The 25864-nt window shown below is 37.3% G+C and overlaps 1 protein-coding gene across 1 annotated transcript; it reads left to right on the top strand.

Annotated features, from left to right (window-relative positions):
* The first annotated feature begins 7081 nt into the window (after positions 1–7081).
* On the top strand, positions 7082–8895 carry LOC127106903 (berberine bridge enzyme-like 17). The gene has a single exon (XM_051044193.1). It carries the CDS (start codon positions 7097–7099, stop codon positions 8723–8725), a length of 1629 nt encoding a protein of 542 aa, XP_050900150.1. The 5' UTR covers positions 7082–7096; the 3' UTR covers positions 8726–8895.
* Positions 8896–25864: the final 16969 nt, after the last annotated feature.

Here is a 25864-nt window from a genome sequence, read left to right as displayed (position 1 = left end):
TAAAACTCAAGTAACCCTAGTATAAGTTATTGAATTTGAGAGGAGACAACCAGGAAAAAAAATCCACAACGTAACCACCAGCGGCGATTTTCTTCGGTCTCTCTCTCTCTTTTTTATTTTCAAAAGAAAACAAATAGAAAAAAGTGATAATTTTGCTTCAAAAAAGACCTCCTCTCACACATTCATCCGATTGTGATGGTTCTAGTGTTAGCTTCATATACCTCTTAAACTCTTTCATTCTATGAGAAACTACCATAAAACTCTCTTTCTTTTTCATTTTCAGTTACTACTTTGTTATACTATAATTTTAGATTTGTTTTTTAGTTTTATATATATGTATACGGTTGTTGTTTTTTTTGTATATATTATTTTTTGAGTTTGATATACTGATTGCTTAGATTCTCACATGTATATATTTATTTTGTATTGATTTTGTATTTATTTATATGTTTATTGTTTGTTTCGAGTGTCCTATATATATACCTTGTTTTGGTTTTATGTATATACATATGCGGTTTCAAGTTTATGTACAGTCTTGTTTTAATTTTGACAGATATATATATTACTCCTTATTATTTTAAGAAATATGTTGTTTTTTTAAATATAAGTATGAATTGCTAAGAGAGAGATATAAATATGATTTGTTGGCTTGTTTCATATATATACATATATTTATTTCATATATACATATATTTCTGTTTTTGTAGGTTTAATATATTTTATAAATATTCTGTTTTGTGAAATTATAGATTTTATATATTTCCATACACTGAGTTTTATATACATACATTTTATAATATGTTTATATTGTTTATATATATATATATATATATATATATATATATATATATATATATATATATATATATATATATATATATATATATATATATATATATATATATATATATATATATATATTTATTGATTTCATAGTAATTTAAATTTATTATAGATAGCATGTGTATGTCGTGTTTAGCTATTTTATTTTATTTTCCGATTATTTTGAGTTGATGTAAAAAAGGCATAACATCACTTTAATAATATTTTGGTTGTTCCTGTTGCCTTTCATTGCGTTCCAATTTCGGAGTTTAAATACAATTTGATTTCCAAAAATCACTTGGACACATAGATTTTATCTGCTCGACTTCTTATAGATTGATTCATACATGAGTCTATTTTAAGTTAACTTAAAGCTAAATTCAGTTGCTTTTGATTTTGTTTGATTGTCGGTTCTGTGGCTTACTCTTGGGCCTTCTTACAATGAGCTCTTAAGCAACATCAACTTAACTTTCAATAATTTCAAACCTTTGTACTTTAGTTATTTTAATTTATTATTCAAGATATTTTCATAATTATAAATATGAAGAAAAAGATTACTCTGGATGGAATATCCAGTCGTAATCCCGAATATTAGGCTCAAGCTGTAAGAGCTTGCAAGCCGTAAATATTCGTCTTCTCTTCCACACTCCAATATTCAAATATTTTTCTAAATAAAACATGAAGAAAAAGATTATCCTGGATGGAATATCCAGTTATAATCCCGAATATTAAGGCACAAGCTGTAAGAGCTTGCAAGCCGTAAATATTCGTCTTCTCTTCCACACTCCAATATTCAAATCTTTGTCTAAATAAAATGTTAAGAAAAAGATTATCTTGGGTGGAATATCCAATCATAATCCTGAATATTAGGCTTAAGCTGTAAGAGCTTGCAAGCCATAAATATTCGTCTTCCCTCCAAAACATTCGTAAATATTCGAATCATTTTCTTAGCAATATTGGAAAGAAACAGACTGCCTGGGTGGAATGTCCAGACGTAGTCCCGAGTACTAGACCCAAGCTGTAAGAGCTTGCAAGTCATAAGTACTCGTCTTTCAAACTCGAAAACACTTGATTCCTACCTTAATACTTTTTTAATAAAGATGGAAATGGAACATGGTGTATACCGTGCACTCCTGAGATTAAGATTCGAGGCGGATGCCTCGCCTATCTTAGCTCTCACCATCGTCTAAAAAATTGTCAATGTGGTTTCTTCAAACCCCTTTCTCAATCAAACATAAAAATACTTAATCTCTATTAAACACTTTTGCCAATAAAGATGGAAATGGAACACGGTGTATACCGTGCGCTCCTGAGACTAGGATTCGAGATGTATATCTCGCTCATCCAAGTTCTCGCCATCACTCAAAATACATCCAACCAATCAAACTCTTTTTCGCCGCCGTGCGACTAATCAAAGAACCTTTTTCATAAATGAAAGATATATTGTCTTAAGTGATACAAAACAATGTTTCGGCCACGATTGTTGAGTCGAGATAAGTGACGCTTTTCCGAATGTAGATTTATAAATCCGTTCGATGTGTGGCATGCGTCCACTCCTCATCTGTTTTGGGTAACATAATGTTTTCGTCGATTAATACAATATAGCTTTTCGCTAAAATTGACCAACAAACAAACATTTTTCTACCCAGAACTACGTAAGCCTTGATTTCTCTATTGAGATACGTAGGAGCAGGATTTGTAAATCTTGTCAGGCCCACTAATAAAAAACTTAGGTTTAGTCCTTCGTCAAAAATCCAAAAACATTTTCCTCTCTTCCTTTCTTTCTTTCCCACTTAATAATTCGAGAAGCCTAATATTTCAATTAACACTAACGCACACAACTAACCTAATGGTTCCCGTTGAGTACAACGGACGTGAGGGGTGCTAATACCTTCCCCTTGTGTAATCGACTCCCGAACCCTGATATTGGTTGCGATGACCATATCTTATCCTTTCTTTTAGAGGTTTTATCGATATTTCCCCTTTCCTGTTTAGGAATAAATAAAGTTCGGTGGCGACTCTGTTCAGTCCATCATTGCGAACGTGCGATCGCGCTTCGCTTTAAAGTCGTATCCCCATTTTTCGAGGTGCAACACCCACATAGATGAATCTTTTAGCATCACTTGGTGGACAACTCCACAAGCCACCATGCATGGACATATTTGTGTGAGTAGTAACACCCGAATCTAGCCACCAAGTATCCTTAGGTACATAAACTAAATTAATTTCAAAACAAACAAAAGTGAGAAAAATATGAAGGCATGTTTCTCAATATGTTTGATGAAGACATTATACAAGCAAGTCAAGACTAGTAAAAAGGAATGGACCAAGACTCTTTGCAAAAAGACAACGTTTTCAAGTTTTATCAAAGTCTTGAAGAATTGGTTATAAATTGATCTTCAAATTTTAAGGTATATAACACTCAATCTCTCTTTGTGTATACAAGTGTCCAAAATATTATTCATTCATGCCATGATACATTAAAATGATTTGATGCATTAAAACATAATTTTTCATTTCATTACAAACCAATTTTTGCATTCTGGACTGATGTTAATCGGTTAACACTCGGATGTTAATCGATTAACACTTGTTAAAATTGAATATTTTTGGAACGTTGCAAGATGTTAATCGATTAACATATGGATATTTTGAATTTTTTGTTCGTTGCAAAGTGTGTTAACCGATTAACCTATATGTGTTAATCGATTAACACTTTACCAGTGCCAGAAAAATTTGCATTTTTTCATTCAAATGTTTTCCAAAAAGAGTTCTTGAACCATGACATCCTTTCATGAATTGAACTATTTTGTAGAGGTGTTTAGAGACTATATAAACACCATTTCTTCAGATTTCAATCTCACCTCCTTTTACAAAAATTTTAAACATTCAAATATTCTCTTCATCTTTCAAAATATTTTCTAAGTGTTCAAAACCAGAATTTTGTAGAGTAAAACTTTCTGCACTTAACCTTTATAGAAAATCATCATAAGTTTCATTCCATTCATAGTGAATACTTGTGTAATATTGAGAGATTTGTTTGTTATAAGGAGAAATTCAATCCATAGATTGATACATATACAATTCCATTTTACATACTTACCAAAAATTCAGATTACTTTGTGTATCCTTGTTGTCCAGGATTGTTGAAAACAAGATGTTAATTAAAAGGGAGGATTGTTCTCTTTTTGAATTTAGTGAAAAATTCAAGAGGATTGTTCTTGGTGTGATTGTTAGTGTCTATATAGAAAGACTAGGAAGAGTCTTGTAAAAGTTCTAACAATAATAAAATCTCTTTCATGTTGAAAGGAGACTGGAGTACTCTCGATCTGTGAGGGGAACCGGGATCTCTCTCAGTGTTCTTTATCTTTCAGCATTTACCGTATTCATCACATATTAATCTCTAAGACAAGATTTTAAAACAAGTCAAAATTGGAAAAAGTTTCATAGTACCTAATTCACCCCCCCCCCCCTCTTAGGCGCACACTCAACTTATATTTGGCATCAGAACGGGTTATTGGTAAATTACTCCTTAAATCCAGAAGATGGCTTCTGCAAGCGCAAACCCATTTTTCAAAGATGGTGGTAGTAGCAACAAACCCCCTATATTTTCTGGAGAATATTTTGACTTCTGAAAAATCCGCATGAAAGCATATTTAGAAGCACAAGGAGATGGTATATGGGAAACCGTTGAAAATGGTCCGCATAATCCAATTAGTGTGGTCAATGGTGTTGGCACTCCTAAGATTAAAAGCTCATATGATGAAGACGTTAAGAAAAAAATACTTAATGAAAAGAAAGCTATCAATATTCTTCAAAGTGCATTAATTATGGATGAGTTCTTCCGCATATCTCAATGTCAATCGGCTAAAGAAATATGGGACACTTTGGTGGAGACTCACGAAGGAACTGCTGAAGTTAAAAGATCCAGATTAAACACATTGAGTCAAGAATATGAAATGTTCAGAATGTTGTCCGGAGAATCCATTGTTGCATTGCAGAAGAGATTCATCCATTTAACGAATCATTTGATTGCGCTCGGAAAGACCTTTACAAATGATGATCTCAACCTTAAAGTGCTTAGATTATTGACAAGAGAATGACAACCGAAAGTAACAGCCATATCCAAGAAGAAGAGTCTCTCGACCAAATAGATTTTGTTTGTGTAAAATGATGTTGAAATGTTCAAATTAATTAATAGATATTTCATATAAAATAGAAATATGAAGAAATATAATAAGAAAAAATATGTAAAATAAAAAAAAAGGATTATGTGTCGCAATCTAAAAGCAATTAAAAAAAATGATTTTTGAATTTAGAGCGATTGATTATTTGGTTTCCCATTTTACTATCGATTTTGATATGTTTATTTGCAGTGGGGTAGAATTGATTTTTCCTCAATAATTATTATAATTTAAAGATGCGACCATTGGTAGGTTTTGAGTCTTAACATGATTTTTAGTACTTCAAATTCTAATTCAACTCTCTTACATAAATATATTCAAATATAAAATATTCAATTCACTTTTTTTAAAAGTTAATTACTAATAATTATATCAGAACTAAATATGGACTAAATTGTGTATGAATATATGCGTCTTTTCTTTTACTCATTTTTAAATGATAATGATAAAAATAGTTTAAGTATTAAAAATTATAATTATTATATTATAAATGTTCTCATTTGTTTTAAAAGATATTAAAAAGACTTTAATTTTAATGAATTATTTAAAAAAACATTTTTTATTGAATGATTTTTATAATAATATCATGTTAGTATATTATAATTATTTTTTAATTTTACTCAAAAATATTTAAAAGTATTAGTTTAATTTATTGATCAATGTCAAACAAACATTATATAAATAAATAACGTTTAAATTTATAATTAAAGTATATTATGATTATTATTTTTTATATGAAAGTTATTATAATATTATTTTAACCTAAATCTTAGTTGATGCTCAAAGATATTTATTCTTTTTTAACATATATAATAATTAATGATTAAATTAATATATAAACAATATTATAAAATTAATTTAATGCAACAAAACTTATGATATTATTAATATAATATTTTGAGAAATTAAAACATCTTAAAAAAAGCAACGTATCACAAATTAAAAATCAAGATAAAACGCTAGAAAATTTAATTTGATGTAATTTTTTTTCATAACAATATTATTAAATATATTTAATACAACAAAAGTTATGATTTTATTAATTTAATAGTGTGGAAAAAAAATCTAAAATAGACTTGAAAAATGCAATGTGTCACAATTAAAAACATAGTTAAAAGGCTAAGCAAATCTATTTGGTAGTAATGTCATTTCTTAAGTCTAAAGGAGATTATACACAAGAAAAGTACCTTATTAAATAATTATTTAAAATTGATATTTTTAAATGTCTTTCATTTTACTTTTTTTTACATTTTTTAGGAAATGATGCACTAAAAAATATTTTTAGCATATACAAATTTTAAAGGGACAACTTTTTGTCGTTATTAAATTAATTAAATTAAATATGTTTATACATTTTAAATGAAAAAAATTATAATTTAACAAAACTAATTTTAAAGGGACAACTTTTTGTCGTTATTAAATTAATTAAATTAAATATGTTTATATATTTTAAATGAAAAAATTATAATTTAACAAAACTAATTTTAAAGGGACAACTTTTTGTCGTTATTAAATTATTATTAGGGCATACTCTTTTAATGGTTTCTTTAATACTAATTCTTTTATTTAACAAAACTCATTTGAATCCAATATTTTAAAATAAGATGGCAAAGAATTATAAAATATAATATAAAATAATTGTTGAGGTAGCCAATGAAGGCTTTATTTTCAGCAGCATACTGCATTACTGCTTCGGCTGCTGGCGTCATAACCTGCGTATTTTCATGATGTGACGTAAGTAAAAAGTAGCTTTTATTTATTTTCACAGTTGTCCTTATCTACTATTTATTTATTTACGAAAAAAATACTAGTATTACTTTAATTTTACTTATAAAGTTAAATTTATTAAATAATTAATATATTTTGATTTATCTAAAATATATTAAATATATTAATTATTTAATAAATTAATTTTTTTTTTATTTTTATAAATAAGACTAAAGAAAGTTATAAAAATAAATAAAATTGATTGCTTTTAAATGATATTATTTTCATCTGTCGCCTAGACTAGACTTTTTTTTCTTCTTTTTATTCATTCTAAAAGACTAGGCTTTTTCTTTTTTCTATGTCAATATAAATAGATTATAAGGATGAACCAAGAGAGGCACACCAAAACAGCAAACAAAATTTATTATACCATTGTAACAATGAGGAAATCATGTTTTCTCTTGACAGCCTTAACAATTCTCATCTCTATTTCAAATGCAATATCACAATCACCCGTTCAAAAATTTCTCAATTGTTTTTCTCATAATTCTCATGTTTCTAAAGTTATTTACACACCAAACAACACCTTATTTTCAACCATCCTCCACAAGAAAATGATTCACAAAAAATTTCAAACAGCAAGCACACCAAAACCTCTGGCAATTATAACCGCAAAAGATGCTTCTCATATCCAAGGAGCAATTAAATGTGCCAAAAGTAACAATATCCATATCAGAATTCGAAGTGGAGGTCATGACTATGAAGGTTACTCATATGTATCAGACGTGCCTTTTATTATAATTGACATGTTTAATATCAATTCAGTTGATGTCAATTTACAAGAAAAATCAGCATGGGTTGATTCCGGTGCAACAATTGGTAAGATTTATTATAACATTGCAAAGAAAAGCAATTCTCTTGCTTTTCCGGCTGGGGCTTGTTTTTCTTTAGGTGCTGGTGGCCATTTTTCTGGTGGCGGGTATGGAAATATGATGCGAAAATATGGTCTTTCCGTTGATAATATCGTTGATGCAATAATAGTTGACGCCAATGGTAACATCTTTGATAGAAAATCAATGGGAGAAGATCTCTTTTGGGCTATAAGAGGTGGTGGTGGTGCTAGTTTTGGTGTTATTCTTTCATGGAAACTCAAATTGGTTCAAGTACCTTTACAACTTGTTGTTTTCAATGTGAAAAGGAACGTGGATGAAGGTGCAACTGATGTTGTTTACAAATGGCAACTAGTTGCACCAAAATTGCATAAAGATCTATTCATTAGAGTGCAACCCAGTGTTGTTCAAATTGATAATGGAACAAAAAATGTAGTGCAAGTTAGTTTCATTGGTCAATTTTACGGAACAACAGAAAGGCTTTTACTTTTGATAAGTGAAAGTTTTCCTGAATTAGGTTTGAAAAAAAGTGATTGTTTTTCAATGCCTTGGATTAATACCACTCTTTTTGCGTATGGTCGACCAATCGGTACTCCCCTTGAAGCATTGTTAGAGGAACCTCATGCAGGTTATTTCAAAGGTCAATCAGATTATGTGAAGAGGCCTATTCCAAAGGTAACTTTAGAATCTATGTGGAAAAAAATGATTGAAGGTGAGACTTTGTTTATGCAATGGAATCCTTATGGTGGGAGAATGGAAGAGATATTATCGTCGGAAACTCCATTTCCTCATAGAGTTGGAAACTTGTTCAAGATTCAGTATGTTAATAGTTGGACTGATGGATCTCCTGAATCTATTGAACGCCATGTGAATTTTTCGAGGTCATTTTATAAATTCATGACACCTTATGTTTCAAATTCTCCAAGGGAGGCATTTCTTAATTATAGGGATGCTGATATTGGTGCCAATCATCCAAGTAATACAATAAAATTAGACATTGCTAGAACTTATGGAAGCAAGTATTTTAAAGGAAATTTTGAAAGATTGGTGAATGTGAAAACCAAGGTTGATCCTGAGAATTTTTTCAGATATGAACAAAGTATACCTACTATGACACATTAAAGTGGTAAAGTGTTGTGTTGTACAAAATAAAAAGTCATAAAATGTACTATGAATTCGGAAGAAATAATTGAAGGAAATAAGTAGTTGAATAAAATGTACTATGAATACCTACTAAGATATATTAGCCTTGTAACCAAATACAAGTTATTGCATTGTTTTAGTTTCTTTAATATGTTTCTTTGTTTAAGTAATTTTAATTTAAATAGAAGTCAAGAAATTTATAGTTATATGTTGTTTGGTAATTTTGTCACTTTAATTAATGGTTGATCTACACAAAAGACTAATATTTGAATGAGGCTTAAACAATGGCCCCTCTTTTTATTTTTATTGTGGTACACTGCTACATAATGTACAATCCGTAATAAATTATTACCTCGACCAATTAATTTATCCAGAGGGAAAATTTATTCTATTAAGCACATTCACTTTATTTTAATTTTTAAGTTACTTTACCCCACAGTCAAAGTTTTCTACCATGGGAAAACGTCTCTCAGAGACACTCTTTAAATCTCAATAACATCAATTTTTTAATTCATTTTTAAGCTACCTTTTTCCATGGTTCAAATTCAAATCTGAGGGGAAAACTGAAATGATCATGGGTTTTAATCCTAACACCAACATTTTTGTTTTTTTTTATTATATATTTTTAACTTTTCACCACGGTTTAAATTTCAACCCTAGTGAAAAGTGACACTTTCCTATTTTTTTAATCTTTAAATTAAAAATTAATTACATTTTCACATGGTTCGAAATTCTAATTGTGATGAAAAGTCACCTAGTATTTTTATTTCAAAGATATATAATGTTTTACGTTCATTCACTTTTGCCTATGACGAACTTAGAAGAGATTCATATTCTGCCTCCAACCTTCATCTTATATTTATGAAACTCTATTTCACCACTAAACCAAACTCGGAAATAACATTTCTCCTATAAACAAAACTTGAATCATCATTTCTTACATTAATGAGTCTAAAAACTCCATCATCTCTTCTCCAACTCGAACTAGGCAAGAAAATCATGGATTCAATTTAGCAACGTTAGTTGTTGTTGTTGTGTCAAGTAAAATAATGTTGTTGTTCTTGTGGTTTTGAGTTTTAATTTTTATCGATTTTATTGATTTGTTGTTGTTGTTGTTGTTGTTGTTTTTGTTGTTTTTGTTATTGTTGAGATTTAATGTTTAATAATTCTATTAATTCAGTTTTGTTGTTGTTATTGTTAAGATTTAATTTTTAACGTTTAACGATTCTATTGATTATGTTTGTTGTTTTTGTTGTAGTTGTAGTTGTTGATATTTAATGTTTAATGATTCTATTGATTTTATTTTATTGTTGTTGTTATAGTTGTTGATATTTAATGTTTAATGATTCTATTGATTTTGTTTTATTGTTGTTGTTATAGTTGTTGTTATTTTTTGTTGTTGTTGTTTTTGTTCTTCTTCTTCTTCTTTTGTTGTTATTGTTATTGTTATTGTTGTTGTTATTGTTGTTGATGTTATTGTTGTGTTAGTAATATTTAATATTCTATGTTGTGATGGAATTTCTCAAATTTTTCAGTCAAATCATGGGGCGAAGATGCGAAATTGGGTTGACTCACTTTTCACCATGGTTGGAACTTTCAATTGTGGGGAAAGGTTGGGCTGACTAACTTTTGACCATAATTAGAACATTCAACAGTAGGGGAAAATGAGTTGACTTACATATCACCATAGTTTAAAGTTCCAACCATGGTGAAATTTAGCGCGTCATCCAATTTTTCACCATGATATCATGATTTTCGGTGAGACTACTATTAAGAATATCTGGAATATTAAAGCTAACACGAGAAGTTTCAAGTTAGCCTTTAGTCTTCAGTTCAATTTGGGTTAAAACAATATAATAGGTATCAACGTTGCTTCAATTTTTGGAAATGAAAAATGGCTTCTTATGTTGGAAGTAGTAGCATCACCCAGATAATTATCTTGAGTTTTGCATGTGAGAAAATCATCATAAAAAGTCCACTTGGGATCCCATAATTAGGCTTATATTTGAAAAGTTGTATTCGTAGAGCAATATGTATGTTAGTTAAGGAAGGAGATTGGTCCTTTTAAAAAGGTGCAAAACATGACTCTCATTTCAACATCTTCTACATAAAGTTATTGGTTGAGGTTTGGAAGAAGTTAGTGGGCCTCAAAATAATAATTCTTTTGGGTGGGGTTAAAAATTCTTATAAAATTTATTGGGTTTGGTGGAGAAGAAGTGGAAACCTAAGGATAAAGGTGGCTTGACATTAAGTGACCTTTGTCTCGTAATTTGGTGTTACTTAATATGTGACAATGATGAATGTTATATGGTACATACCTTTTGGATGATATCCTTGTTGCTAGATATAAGTATTAGGTTACCCATACTTTATATTAGGAGTGTATATAAGGATTAAGTAAAGTTCATTATGGTGGAAATGAGTGAACCTCCTTAGCAGCGATCTGGAGTTCACCTTTGAATATTTTATAAATGTTTTATCAAGAGTCATTAATCAAGTATTATAAATGAGTTAAAAATAAATAAATTTCTAAATTCATTGTAACGTCTCATATTTTCTTCAAAATCTCCCATCCTCTAAATACATTAACCACACAGTTCTCAAGATATTAAAAGTGCTTCCCAAAGCTTATATTACAATCAAAGATGAGCCAAATATGCATAATGATGAATCCTACAAATTCTTTCTCTAGAAATTTTTCTGCCTTATGCAAAGTTCTATAAAAATACTTAAATATAACATATAATTCAAGGCACCCCCTTGTGCATCCTTGCACACACCACTCCGAGTGCCTCACATCCTTGGAAGGAGCAACGTGTTTTAAAACTCAATATTAACCTGCCACACACGCCTTCATACCTACGTTGTTGTAACACCTCAAAATTTGCCCTCCTCTCTTGGGACTAGCTTAACATATTGCATTGCATTTCATAGGTCATTAGTCATTGCATCTTTGCATATCATGTGGCTACATCAAGCAAGTCATCCTCATAGGTCTTGGTCAGAAGATGGAGAGGTTGGGATGTTCAAGCCTGAGGGTTTATGGACTGGTCACTAACTATCTGAGGGTTGTGGTGCAAATTAGGGTTTCATGATTTCTCAAGGAGATTGATCTTTATCTTGGCTAAAATGATACATCATCATCATCATGGTCTTGTTATCATCCAAGAGATTCAAGATATTGATCAGATACCTTGAGATTAGGGTTTTGACCACTGGTCAACCCTAATCATCTGCATTGGGCCAATCAGGGCTTGGCAAGGAGATGGGATCTACAGTGGATATGGGGATCATCATATGGTTATATTGAGCTTATGGGAGCTAGGGTTTCATCATTGAGCCATGTCATCAGGAGTTTGAGGTTCAACTTGATCAGTGCACAGCCAAATTCATCTATCAATCAGAAAAGTCAATTGTGGTCAACTGGGCCTGAATTGATGGATTTGGAGGTGGGAGAGGGTTGGATACACTTCATTCATGTCTAAACAAGTTTCATTTGACATTTCAAACATCAAGAATGAAGAAAATAAAGTCAGATGGAAACTTTCCAAAAATAGAAAGTGACCTATAATTGAAAGTTTCCAAAAATGGAAAGTTTTTCATCTCAAAATTACATGTCCAAAAATGCTTCAAATGAAATTTTGTTCAACATGAAAGTTGTAGATCTTGCTCTCACCTTTCCAAAAAGTCTAAGAACACTCATTTCTCATGTGTGGTTGGCAAGTTGTGATCAAATCATTTTTCAAAAATGTTGAAATTCAAAGTGGCATAACTTTTGAATGGAATGGCCAAATTGGGTGATCTTTCTTTGAGCAAACCACATTTTACGTGTACTTTCATGATGCATCATCACATTTCATCAAAAATCATCATGGCAAAAAGTCATTTTTCAAGTGAACTATTTGAAAATTGGTGGGAAAAAAGGTGATTTTGTGAAATACATGGATTTTGCATACCAAACCAATTTCAACACATTCCAAATGATCAATGTGACTTGTTTGAACTGGTTTTTACTGTTGCATTGGCTGATTTTGCAAAAGGACATATTGGCCATTTCACATGAAAACTACATTTCACTAATCACTTCCATTTTGCTAATTGTGATTAACAAGTGGATTAAGGCATGGTATAAAATGATAATTGTAACAGAAAATCATAATGACATTTCACAATTTGAGATCTAACAAACTTTCCCTCCAAAAACCTCTCCATTTTCTCCATTTTTTTCCACACTTTTTTCATCATTTCTCATTGAATTCATCATCAATTGTGCTGTTTCTTGTTGGATCCATCACCTACCAATGCTTATGTACGACTGTTTCGTAAAATCAAGGCCAAAAGAGTGAAGAATTGGAACTGTCATGACATTGATCATCTATGGCATTTTGTTGATTCTTCGATCTGGAGCATAGTTGAGCTGAGACATCCATTCCAATCAACTTCCACAGCATTAATCTTCGTCTGTTTTGGCATTAGAGGCTTGGAAACACAAGAATCGAGCACTGCCATCATCTTAAGGTAAAAATTCGATCTCAACCATTGCTTGAATTGTGATGTGGTTTGTGTAGGTCTTTGATCATAGAGTAGCATGCAGCTTGTAGAATTGAAAATCATTGAGAATCGAGTGAGATATCTTAAGTTGAAATTTGAATGTGAAACCTATTTTCGCTCGATCTGTGCTGTGTGATTAGAGTTAGGTCAAATGCTTGCCATATCCATGATGTACATTGAATGATGATTCCAACCATATACGATTTGCTCATTTTGGTTGAGATGTGTTCTTGATGAATTTTCTGGGAATTCTGTTGATGAACGATGAAGAATAATGCCAGAAACGTGTTTGATCCATGTTTTTTCGTTTGGATTTTGAAATGTTGTTTCCCGCTAGCATAGGCCAATCATAGGACGCCAGCGTATTAATGAGAACGCTGCGTTTTGGTTTCGTTGCTTCAGAATTACGCATTTGCCATTATTCATGTTAATTCATTTTTATTTCATTTCTTTTTTCCATTTCATTTCATTTTGATCCATGATGTTTAAAAATCCATAAATCATTCATTTCTTGTCCAAATTTGATGAGGTTTTTTGCACCATTCTCCTTGTGATGTGTAGTTTTTTATGATGATTTTTAATATTTTTGTGCACGTATGGAAAAATAAAATTTCCTAGGGTTTGATTGAATGTGTCCAATTTGTGTATACCATGCCATTTTGCTTGTGAAATCTTGATACTTCCATAGAAATGCTTGAAATTTTTTGTGCATGTTCTAGACTCTTTGCTGGTGATTTTGATATGTGGTTTGCAATTTTTGGATCCCTGGTTGATGAGATATGATTTTTTGATTAGAGGTGTGACAATTTGTGTCACACCATGCTTAGTGCAATTTCATGATTTTATTTGATGTGCTTAGGGACATTGGATTGAGTTGAATTTTTACATGATTGAACATATGGATGTTGAGCACACATGTGAATTTTTCTGGATTTATTGATGGCATTTCCTATTTGATTGGAATTTTCTCCCCTGTTTGGTCATTTGTTGATTTTGTGTGACACATGTTTGTATTTGGTTTGTGAAATTCTGGTCATTAATTGGATGGATGTGAAATTTGACATGTGACTTCTAGACACATTATAGGTCATTGTGGTTTTGATCCCATTCATTTATCATGTTTTGTCACTGTTTTATGATTGATGGAAGTTGATGCTTGTTTTGATGCCTTGTGTTGGCTTGTTTGAATTTGTGTTGACTTTCTGATTTTCATTGACCTATTTATTTTGATCCAAATAAGCTGAAATTTGGTATGCTTGACATGATATGTGTTATGTTTAGACTTGAATTTTTGTGGAATTTATTGAAATGTTTTGATGTTGATTTGATTGAGATCATTCTGTTTGGTCCTTTGAGGTTGCAAATTGCATGTTTTGTGCCTTTTCTTTTATGAAATGATGATAATGAATGATATGAGCATGGGACCAATTGGATTTGTTTCTAAATTGTTTGATTGTGGTTTTGGATAATTTTCACTTCCTGTTTTGGATTTTTCATCTCCTTTTGACCCTAGGCTTGTCCTAGTGGTCTTGTTTCTCATATTTGAGTTTGGCTTTTCAGGTTGAGATGCAAATGCCTTAAGGAGATTGCTTCAAGTTAATTGAGTTTGATTTGGTTAATTGTTGTGAACTAACTTGTTTTATTTTGTAGGATGCTTGGCTCACTTGAGTTGATTGTGCATTGCACATTGCATTGTTTGGTTGAACATTGATTGTTGGCTTTTATACTATCTGTTTTGCTTTTGTGATTGGTATACTGATTGTATTTGATTGATTTCAGGTACATTAGTTGCTAATAGTTCTTTGAGAACTTGCTTGCTGTTGCTTGGTTGTTTAACCAATAGAGGTAGAACACTCTAACTTCATGTAGTCTGGAAGACCTGGCCTGCTACTTGGCCAGGCACCTGTCTGAAGTCCTCCTTAAGAGGCAATGATTGTGCTTGTTTATTTTTGTCCCCAAGCAGGAAAAGACCTTGATTAAGGCAATTGGCAGAACCCAAGGGATGTGCAATCCATCCCCTACTATTCTTGTTGAGTCGTCCCACTGCTCACACCACTGTGTTGATGCATTGGGACATTAACCCAAGATCAGTTGAGTCAGAGTCATGAGTGTAGAAGGGTTCCCACTTTCTGAACCCACACTCCTTTGTCTGAAGCTCTCCCTGGCCAGGGATAAGAGCTGTGAGGCACACCCCTCACTCACCTTTCATCTGGCTTCACCCTGACTCTCAATGTCAGGGTTAAGAGCCGACACCACCCTGACACAGTTGTGTTGCTTTTGCAACTTAACCCTTGATTGAGCCACATCTGTCTGTATATAGTGTGTGCTAACTGTGAATGTTTGATTTGTTTTGGTTATGCTTGCATGCTTTGCTTTTTCCTGGTTAGGATTAGCTTGCTGTTGTGCAAGTAAATAGTAAACCTTAACTTAGGGATGATTATGCATGATAACATCTAGGCTCGAGTTAGTCTCCCTAGTTGTGTCTCCCTCTGTTATCTGGTTAGGCTAGTCTTTCTCCCCTGTTGAGGGGAACTACGTTGCCCTGATCCTCATACCAGATGAGGTACGTAGGCAGAAGGTCGCACGAGATCTCTCCGGGCAAACCCTTTTTTTCTTTTTGTATGTGTTTACTTGACAGTTGCTATGCTCGAGTTCCCGACTCCTTAGTAGCTCGTTGCTTGTTCTTCTTGTGTGTGTAGGAGACGGATGTAAGCCCAGCCATTGGCATTCCGTATCCTCTTGTTGTGTGCTTGGAGTCCGGTATAAGTCCATCAAGTGGCATCTGGTTTCCAGTGTGGGTTTGTTTGGTTCGGAAGCTGATGTAAGTCCAGCTATTGGCGTTCGGGTTCCATGTTTGCCTTTTTGTACATGTGTTTGTTTCGGCGTGCGTGAGCCGAACTACGGTCGCTCTGATTCTCGTTCCAGACGAGATACGTAGGCATAGGACGCGATGTCCTAGCGAGCCCTCTTTCCCCTTTTTCCACCTGTGTTGTCTTCAGTGTGTGTGTGTGATGTTTGTTTTAGCAACCTTTTCTTTCTTTTAGAGCGTGGATCCCGTCGAGTACGACAGATGCGTAGGGGTGCTAATACCTTCCCTTCGCATAACCGACTCCCGATCCCATTCTCTTTGGTCGCGAGACCATGCTTTTTCCAGGTTTACTCTGAGCGTTTCCTTTCCCTCTTTGGGATAAATAACGCACGGTAGCGGCTCTGTTTGTTTTTGTTTTAGCCCACCGGTTGTTTTTCGCGGATGCGACAGCTGGCGACTCTGCTGGGGACTTCATAGATGTTGACCTGTGCTGGTCCATTTTCCCTAAGCGAGTCTCTCCTAGCGTTTTAGGATAGTTTATGTTGCTTGTGCCGCTTTATTTACTGCATTTATTATTCTGACTGTGTATATATTTGCATAAATATTTGCATGCATCATACTATCATGTTGCCGTCCTCTGTGCAGGTGGTTCCTCTGTTTTGGGGTGGGTGTTCTGAGTGGGGCTAAAACCCAGGCCCGAGTATACACCTAGGATTAGTGTGGTCTCATGTTGCCTCTTTCATGTTAGGTCAACATGTGCTTGGCAATGTGATGTACCACAAGCCGGACGAGGTTCTTTTGAGGTGATTCTTCCTCTGTGGAGTATCCACTTTGGTTGAGCGACTTCATCTGAACTATTGACTCTGGTGACCGATCATTTCCCGGATCTTTGGTTTAGACGATCTTAAGGGAGCTACAACGGCACACCCGAAAGGGCAAACCCGTTGAGTATCTTTGCCCGATTGTCGAGACTATTATCTGCCTTAGGATGACCTGATTAGAATTTACCTGTGAGGGGAGGGTGATTCTTTCAGATGCATGTTCAGATGGTGACTTTGATGGTGACTAATGGTTCCGTTGATCAGAGTCCTATTTATAAGTCGGATTTACGGCCATTTATTGCTGAGACGCCGGAGTGCTGTCCGTGGTATTTATCAGTGGGGATCCGTTTATTTTAGGATTCCCCAGGCCGATTCAGAGAGATTGTGGTTATCTGCTCAGAGATTGTCTGATGATGATGATGGCGATGTATCTGCCGTTTATTTCGGAATCCTTTGAGTTGGATTTGTGGTTACATATTCCCTCAGATGGTTATGATCAGTTCAGAGATCAGGGCTGTGATTCAGTGCAACAGATGATCAGATGACTTGGAGGCTGGCAATGCATTGCATTCATTCATCATCATCATCACACTTTGCATTTACCTGCATCTAGCTCATGTTTATCCATATGCAGGGACATTTTTGATCGAAATCCTGGTTGAGAGACTTTATGCTCAGATATGAGGCCCGGTTTGAAGGACGATGTTGTCTACAGCTTCTTTGACCCAGAGATCGGTGTGCTGAAGGATATGATAGCATTGATTACACCCGACCATGTGGGGTTGTTCAGAGAGTCATACGGTAGTATCCTGAAGATGGTTTTCAGACTCACAGACAGTGACAGGAGCGCCATTCATACTCTTCTCCAGTTCTATGAGCCGGGGCTGAGATGTTTTGTGTTTCCAGATTATTTGTTGGGACCTCTGATGGAGGATTATGCTAGCATTCTGGGTATGCAGATCCGTGATCAGATTCCTTTCTGTGCTATTAGGGGAGAGCCTGACATCCTTGGGATTTCCCGTGCTCTTTATTTGAGTCCGGAAATGATCAAGGAGGGTTTGAAGGAGAAGGGGAAATTACCAGGTTTCCATTTGAGTTTCTTGGAGGCTAAAGCCAAGGAATATGCTGCTGCGGGGAATTGGAAGACGGTCTGTGCTTTGATTGCTGTAAGCATTTATGGGATTATTCTGTTTCCTAATCAGAAGAGCTTCGTGGACCATAATGCTATCAGATTATTCATATAGAGGAACCCTATTCCTACTCTGATCGGAGATGTTTACTACTCGGTTCATAACAGGAACGAGAAGCATCGTGGTGGTTTGATCAGGTGTTGTGCTCAGATGCTATTCAGATGGTTTATGGGGTATTTGCCTTCCCGAGGTGCGTTTGCTTCTCTTGATCCTACGGTCAAGTGGTCCGTCAGATTGATGGGTTTGCGAGCTGATGATATAGCATGGACTCATAATGGCATGGCTGGACGGGATTTCATATACAGTTGTGGGAGTCTTCCCAATGTGCCTCTTGTAGGAGTTCAGGGTTGCATCAATTATAACCCGGTGCTTCTCAGGAGACAGATGGGGTTTGCTGTGGAGGGTCCTCCTCTTAGTCGAGAGATTCAGGAGTCCTTTTACTTCCCGATTGATGGCAATCAGGCCAAGTTGAGGCACGTGTTGGATGAGTGGCGTGACATCCAGAGAAAAGGCAAGGTTCCGTATGGCAAGGTCAACAGCCGGTATTTTCCTCTATTCGATGATTGGCTTTGGAAGAGGATCGAGATTACACATCTACCATTTCCGGGAGGTGATCCTTGGTGCCTTATGATTGAGGGTCCGCGTTCTTCTGTCAGTATGGAAGAATTCCTCGAGATGAAGAGAGCCAGAGATCAGTTGCTTGTAGAGAAAGCTGAATTGGAGATGAGTGTTGCTCGGATTCAGTCAGCTAATCAGGAGATTAGAGTGAGGATGGAGGATCAGGATAAGCGACATGCCCTGGAAGCAAAGCGCTTTGAGATGGATACTGCCTACTATGGGAAGATCAGCCAAGCCTTAGCGTCATCTACCAGAGATCACGACATCACTAAGGAGAAGCTAGCCAGAGCTGCAAAGGTTATTGAAGGCGGGAAGAGGAGGCAAATCCTCGTGAGAGATCAGAGAGACGACAGAGTCCGAGTCCTCATTGCTGAGTGGGAGTCAAAAGTGAAGGTTAAGGAAGCAGAGAATGTGAAGATCATCGCTGAGAGAGATCATTACATCGCTGAGAGAGATCATTACTTCAGGCAGATGAAGATTCATCAGAAAGAGGTGGGGAGATTACAGCAGGAGAACACCGAGCTCAGGTTCGTCGCAGAGTTCGCGAAGATGGTTGACGAGATAGGGCCTTCTGTGGGACCTCCATCAGGCTAGATTTGTCTCATTTGTGTGGATTACCGTCAGGCTTGTTGACGGAATTCATTTGCTTGTATTTCCTTTTGATTCTGGAGAATTGTATCTGATTTATATCAGCTTTGATGTATGACTATGGCACTTCTTGTGCAATTTTGCTATGTGATGGTTATTTTCATTAAGTGATCAATCTTCAAGCTTTATTTGCTTTCCCGTATGCACTCACACGGCACACACATGGTTGGGGGTATTTTGCTAAATCATATATCTCTGATCTGTATGATGAAATCAAATGCTGAATGTCAGAATATTGCTGCCGAATTATCATTTGTCTCGATGAAGCCGGGATCGAGAGATAAAGTGTTCCTCATGTGGACAAACACTGCATTCATGCATGATCATAATAACTTGTGTTTTATTTTGCAGGTATCAGTTCTAACGTGCTTGATTGTTGCAGGAATCATTGCTCGTGCTCGCAGAGTTGTACCTTTGCACTCAACGCGCCCTCACAAATATTTCACTCGACGCAATACTCCCAGACTGATGGATCTCCCGAATACTGATATCCTCGAGTTGAAGGACAAGATGAACGAGCTGATCAACATCATGCAAGGTTTTGCAGTTGGTCAAAAGGCTCTAGCTGATAAAGTTGAGAAGCTCGAGCGGGCTTCGGCAGCAAACAGTGGTGTGAACCTGGATGGTGTCTCCAACCAGGGGCTGGGTGGTTCCAGAGATGGTGGTAAAAGAACGACGGTGGGTATAGTGAATAACGCTGCTGGTATTGGTGTTGCTACTGGGGGTCAACCGGGTCAGAATTTGAAAGACAGTTTGTTCCCGCCTTTCTTCGGGGTTGAGGACGACAGAGAGGAAGACAGAGAGGCTGATCAGTTCTCGATGCATAACGAACCGTTCGGTCAGTACGGTGCCCCACCACAGAATAAGGAGATTCAGCTGCTGGCTGAAAAGATCAAGGCCTTGGAAAGCTATGCCACTCCTGGGATGGTTAATATGTCAAACATGGGGCTAGTGGAGGGGATTGTGATCCCGCAGAAATTTAAAGCGCCCGCGTTTGATCGGTATAATGGGAGTTCCTGCCCTGAGACTCATCTTCAGGCGTTTGTCCGCAAGATCTCTGCATACACCATGGACCAAAAGCTGTGGATGTACTTCTTCCAGGACAGCCTGTCCGGAGGCTCACTGGAGTGGTATACCAAGCTCAAGTCCTCAGATATCAAGAATTGGCAAGATCTTGGGGACGCATTCTTTAAACAGTATCAGTTCAATGCTGATATGGCCCCGAGTCGTACCCAGCTGCAGGGTATGTCTCAGAAGAATAATGAAGGGTTTAAAGAATACGCTCAGAGATGGAGGGAGTTGGCTGCCAGAGTGCAACCTCCACTGGTGGACAGAGAGATGTCTGATCTCTTTATGGGCACCTTGCAAGGGGCATTCGCTGAGAGAATGGTTGGTTGTCCGGTGACCAACTTTTCAGACATAGTGGTGGCTGGTGAAAGGATCGAGAGCTGGCTGAAGCTCGGGAAGATACAGGGTAATGCTTCATCTTCAGGATCGAAGAAGCCCTTCAGTAACGGCCAGAGGAAGAAAGAGGGTGATACCAGTGCGGTATATGCTCAGAGAGGACCCAGTAGGGATTGTTACTTCCAGCACACTGCTGCGGTAACTATTCCTGCTGACAATCAGTCTGCACCACAGCAACAGCAGCAACCACAACAGCAACGTCAACCATTTCAGTAGAGGCCTCAGAGGGCTGGTTATCAGGTGCGGGGAAGGATGAACGACCGTCAGTTTGACAGGCCTCCTGTAACCTATTCCTTTTTGCTGAAGAAGTTGATGGATTTGGGGTTGGTACAACTCAGAACTCTGGCACCTTTGAGACCTGATCAAAGGCCAGCCAATTATGATGAGAGTGCAAAATGTGAATTCCACTCAGGTGCGCCCGGACATAACATAGAGAACTGCAAAGCTTTTAAGCATGTGGTTCAAGACCTGGTGGATTCGAAAGCTATCAACTTCGCACCATCTCCCAACGTCAATGCTAATCCCATGCCCGCGCATGGTCAAAGGGGGGTGAATGCTATTTCTGAGGAGAGTAGGGTTGGGCTGTCTACTGTCAATCAACTGAAGACTCCGTTGGCTGAGGTTAAACGGCAGTTGTTGTTAAATGGGGTCCATCCGGGCTGCGGTGTTGATTGTGCTGAGTGCGCTGTTTCTGTCAATGGGTGTGAATTATTGAGAAGGACTGTCCAGGGCCTGATGGACAACGGAAGTATTCTGATTGAGAAGGTTGATATGGGAAAAGATGAGGTCTCCACCATAACGATTTATTTTGACCCGGTGGATTTGTCTACTCTAGCTGAGGCGGCTCCAGTTACCATCACGGTACCTGGACCAATTCAGTATGACAAAGATGATGTCGTGCCATGGCATTATGGTGGGGAAGTATACTGCAACGGAGAGAGGGTGGAAGACCAGACTGCAAGTGAAACCGCCGTTTTAAAGGTGGATAATGCCGGTCCCAGCGGTTTCACTCGCAGTGGAAGACTGTTTGCTCCTGATGCATTGAGGAGAGAAGAAGGAGAAAAAGAGAAAAAAGAAAAGGCCGAGGCTTTAGCCAGGGAGAAAGGGAAGCAAGTGATTAGTGATGGTACTCCAGTGGTGACACCGGCGCCGGTTGGGTCGGAAGAGAAGCTTGATGATGATGCAGAAGAGTTCTTAAGGATTATCAAGAAGTCTGAGTACAAGCTGGTGGACCATCTGCAGCAGACTCCTTCCAAAATATCCATTATGTCGTTGCTGTTAAGCTCTGAGGGGCATAGAGAGGCTCTATTGAAGATTTTGAAGAAAGCCTATGTTCCTCAGGAGATAACAATTAACCAGTTGGAGACGGTCGTGTCTAATGTGCATGCCAGCCATGGGTTGGGTTTTACAGACATGGACTTGACTGTGGATGGGAGAAATCACAACCGGGCGTTACACATCGCAATGGAGTGTAAAGGAGCCGTGCTTTCGCATGTGCTGGTTGATACCGGCTCCTCATTGAATGTGTTGCCAAAGAAGGCTCTGGCAAAGTTGAATTGTGACGGGCTGATTCTGACTCCGACTGATCTGATAGTGCGAGCATTCGACGGGTCGAAGCGGGCCGTATTTGGAGAGGTTGAGCTTCCTGTGAAGATTGGCCCGGAGGTGTTCAAGTCGACTTTCTATGTTATGGATATCCAGCCGGCATACAGTTGCTTGTTGGGTAGGCCGTGGATTCATGCTGCTGGGGCAGTGACCTCGACTTTACACCAAAAGTTGAAATATATCTGAGGAAGGCCAAGTCGTCACTGTGTGCGGAGAAGAGGACATCTTTGTCAGCCACCTTTCGTCATTCGAATATGTGGAGATGGACGGCAAAATCTGGGAGACGCCGAGTCAAGCGTTCGAAACCGTTAAGGTGGAGAATGCTCTTTTTGCCAAAGAGGAAGAGAAACCGTCCATATCTTCGTATAAGTAGGCCGCTGAGGTGGTGAAGAATGGAGAGGCTCCCGGTTGGGGTAGAATGATGGATATCTCTGCCAAGAAGGACCGCTTCGGAGTGGGGTATCAGCCAGGCAGAGGCTCGGTGGGACAAGGCAGAGGGCGTCGTACGTCAGTCACCTTCACTAGTGCCGGAATGCTGGATCCGGATCATATCTGCATGATGAGTGATGAAACTGATAGCGACTGTGAGATGGACCGGTGGATAAAGCCGTGCGCACCAAGGATGGGAATCCAGAACTGGAAGGCTGAAAAGATCATCCGGGTCACTCTGCTCGAAGAGTAATATTTTCCTGTTTTTGATTTTATGTGCATGAAAGCCATACGTGTTGCCCGACACGTAATGGTTCATTGTAAGGGCCACCTCATGTTTAAAATTTGCAAATTTTGCATCATCAATAAAAGGATGTTTTTCAGTTAAAAGCGGTGTTCCCTGTTTTTCATTTATTTTTGCAGTTTAAAAATAAAAACAAAATAAAAATGGCAGTGTTTTCATTTTTTCTTTTTGATTTGACTCGTTCCGGTTCTAAGCAATGCATGAATCCGCATTCATGCAGATGCGATCATTCTTCGGATCTCATTGATAACAATCCTGTTACACCCTTGTATGACTTCGACAATCCGATCTATCAAGCCGAAGAAGAAGGCGAGGAAGATTGTGAACTGCCAGGGGAATTAGCCAGGTTGTTGAGACAAGAGGAGAAGGTGATTCAGCCGCATGAAGAGCAGATTGAGGTTGTGAACCTGGGTACCGACCAGGTCAAGAAAGAGGTGAAAATCGGGGCTGCTTTGGAGGCGAGTGTCAAGAGCAGAATGGTGGCATTGTTGAAAGAGTATGTCGACATCTTTGCCTGGTCTTATCAAGATATGCCAGGGTTGGATACCGATATCGTTGTGCACAAGCTACCGTTGAGAGCAGATTGTCCTCCAGTGAAGCAGAAGTTGCGCAGAACTCGACCTGACATGGCAATGAAAATTAAAGAGGAAGTGCAGAAGCAGTGGGATGCTGGTTTCCTTGCTGTCACTAATTATCCGCCATGGGTTGCGAACATCGTGCCAGTCCCGAAGAAAGATGGGAAAGTGAGAATGTGTGTGGACTACCGAGATCTGAACAGAGCTAGTCCGAAAGATGATTTTCCGCTACCTCACATTGATGTGTTGGTAGATAATACAGCTCAATTCTCGGTGTTTTCCTTCATGGATGGCTTTTCTGGCTATAATCAAATCAAAATGTCGCCAGATGATATGGAGAAAACAACGTTCATTACACCGTGGGGCACTTTTTGTTACAAGGTGATGCCATTCGGTCTCAAGAACGCCGGTGCTGCTTATCAGAGAGTCATGGTGACTTTGTTTCATGATATGATTCATCATGAAATTGAATGCTATGTCGATGACATGATAGCAAAGTCCCAAACAGAAGAGGGGCATTTGGTAGATCTGGCCAAGTTGTTCGACCGGCTGAGACAGTTCAGACTGAGGTTGAATCCGAACAAGTGCACTTTCGGGGTGCGGTCCGGTAAATTGCTGGGGTTTATTGTAAGTGAGAAAGGAATCGAGGTTGATCCTGCGAAAGTAAAAGCGATAAGAGAAATGCCTGAACCGAGAACAGAGAAAGAGGTTCGTGGTTTTTTAGGTAGATTGAACTACATTTCACGGTTCATATCTCACCTAACAGCCACGTGTGAACCGATATTCAAATTGTTAAGAAAAGATCAAACGGTCAGGTGGAATAATGATTGCCGAGCGGCATTTGAAAAAATAAAAGAATATTTGCAGGAGCCTCCGATTCTGATGCCTCCTGTGGAGGGACGACCATTAATTCTGTACTTGACGGTCCTCGAGGGGTCTATGGGGTGTGTATTGGGGCAGCATGACGAGTCTGGTCGAAAAGAGCATGCCATATACTAACTTAGCAAAAAGTTTACCGACTGTGAAACAAGATATTCACTGCTCGAGAAAACTTGCTGTGCTTTGGTCTGGGCTGCTCGCCGACTAAGGCAGTATATGCTGGTTCATACCACTTTGTTGATTTCCAAGATGGATCCAATCAAGTACATTTTTGAAAAGCCAGCATTGACCGGACGGGTTGCGAGATGGCAAATGATTTTGACAGAATATGATATACAGTATACCTCTCAGAAAGCAATCAAGGGGAGTGTATTGTCTGATTACCTCGCCCAGCAACCCATTGATGATTATCAACCGATGAAGTTTGAATTCCCTGATGAGGACATCATGTTTCTCAAATCGAAAGATTGTGAGGAACCGATCCCGGAGGAGGGGCCTGACCCTGAATCCGAATGGATTCTGATGTTTGATGGGGCCGTTAACGTGAATGGAAGCGATGTTGGTGCTGTTTTGGTTACGCCGAAAGGATCCCACATTCCTTTTGCTGCCCAGCTAACATTTGAGTGCACCAACAACGTGGTTGAATATGAAGCTTGTATATTGGGGATTGAAGAGGCGATTGATTTGAGGATCAAGAACCTTGTCATATATGGAGATTCAGCTTTGGTGGTGAATCAGGTTAACGGAAAATGGTATACGCATCAATCTCATTTAGTTCCATACCGGGATTATACGAGGAGATTGTTGACGTTTTTCACCAAGGTGAGGTTGCATCATGTGCCCAGAGAAGAGAATCCTTTGGCAGATGCTTTGGCTACTCTGGCTGCCTTGATCAAGGTGCAATGGTGGAATCAGTTCCCCAGTGTGGAAGTAGGTCGTCTGGATAGACCGGCTTATGTGTTTGCTGTTGATACAGTGCCTGATGATGAGAAGCCGTGGTATTACGATATCAAGCGCTATCTAGAGACTCAAGAATATCCTGAGGGAGCATCCAAAAAGGACCGAAAGACTCTACGGAGGTTGGCCATGGTGTTTTACCTGAATAAAGATGGGGTTCTATATAAGAGGAATTTTGATTGGGTCTTGCTCAGATGTGTCGATGATAGAGAAGCAAGCCAATTGATGAAAGAGGTTCATGAAGGATCGTTCGGTACCCATGCCAGTG

The sequence above is a fragment of the Lathyrus oleraceus genome, chromosome 7 (assembly GCF_024323335.1).
Source record: "Lathyrus oleraceus cultivar Zhongwan6 chromosome 7, CAAS_Psat_ZW6_1.0, whole genome shotgun sequence".
NCBI classification, from domain to species: domain Eukaryota; kingdom Viridiplantae; phylum Streptophyta; class Magnoliopsida; order Fabales; family Fabaceae; genus Lathyrus; species Lathyrus oleraceus.
This window is presented reverse-complemented; position numbering and strand designations above follow the sequence as displayed.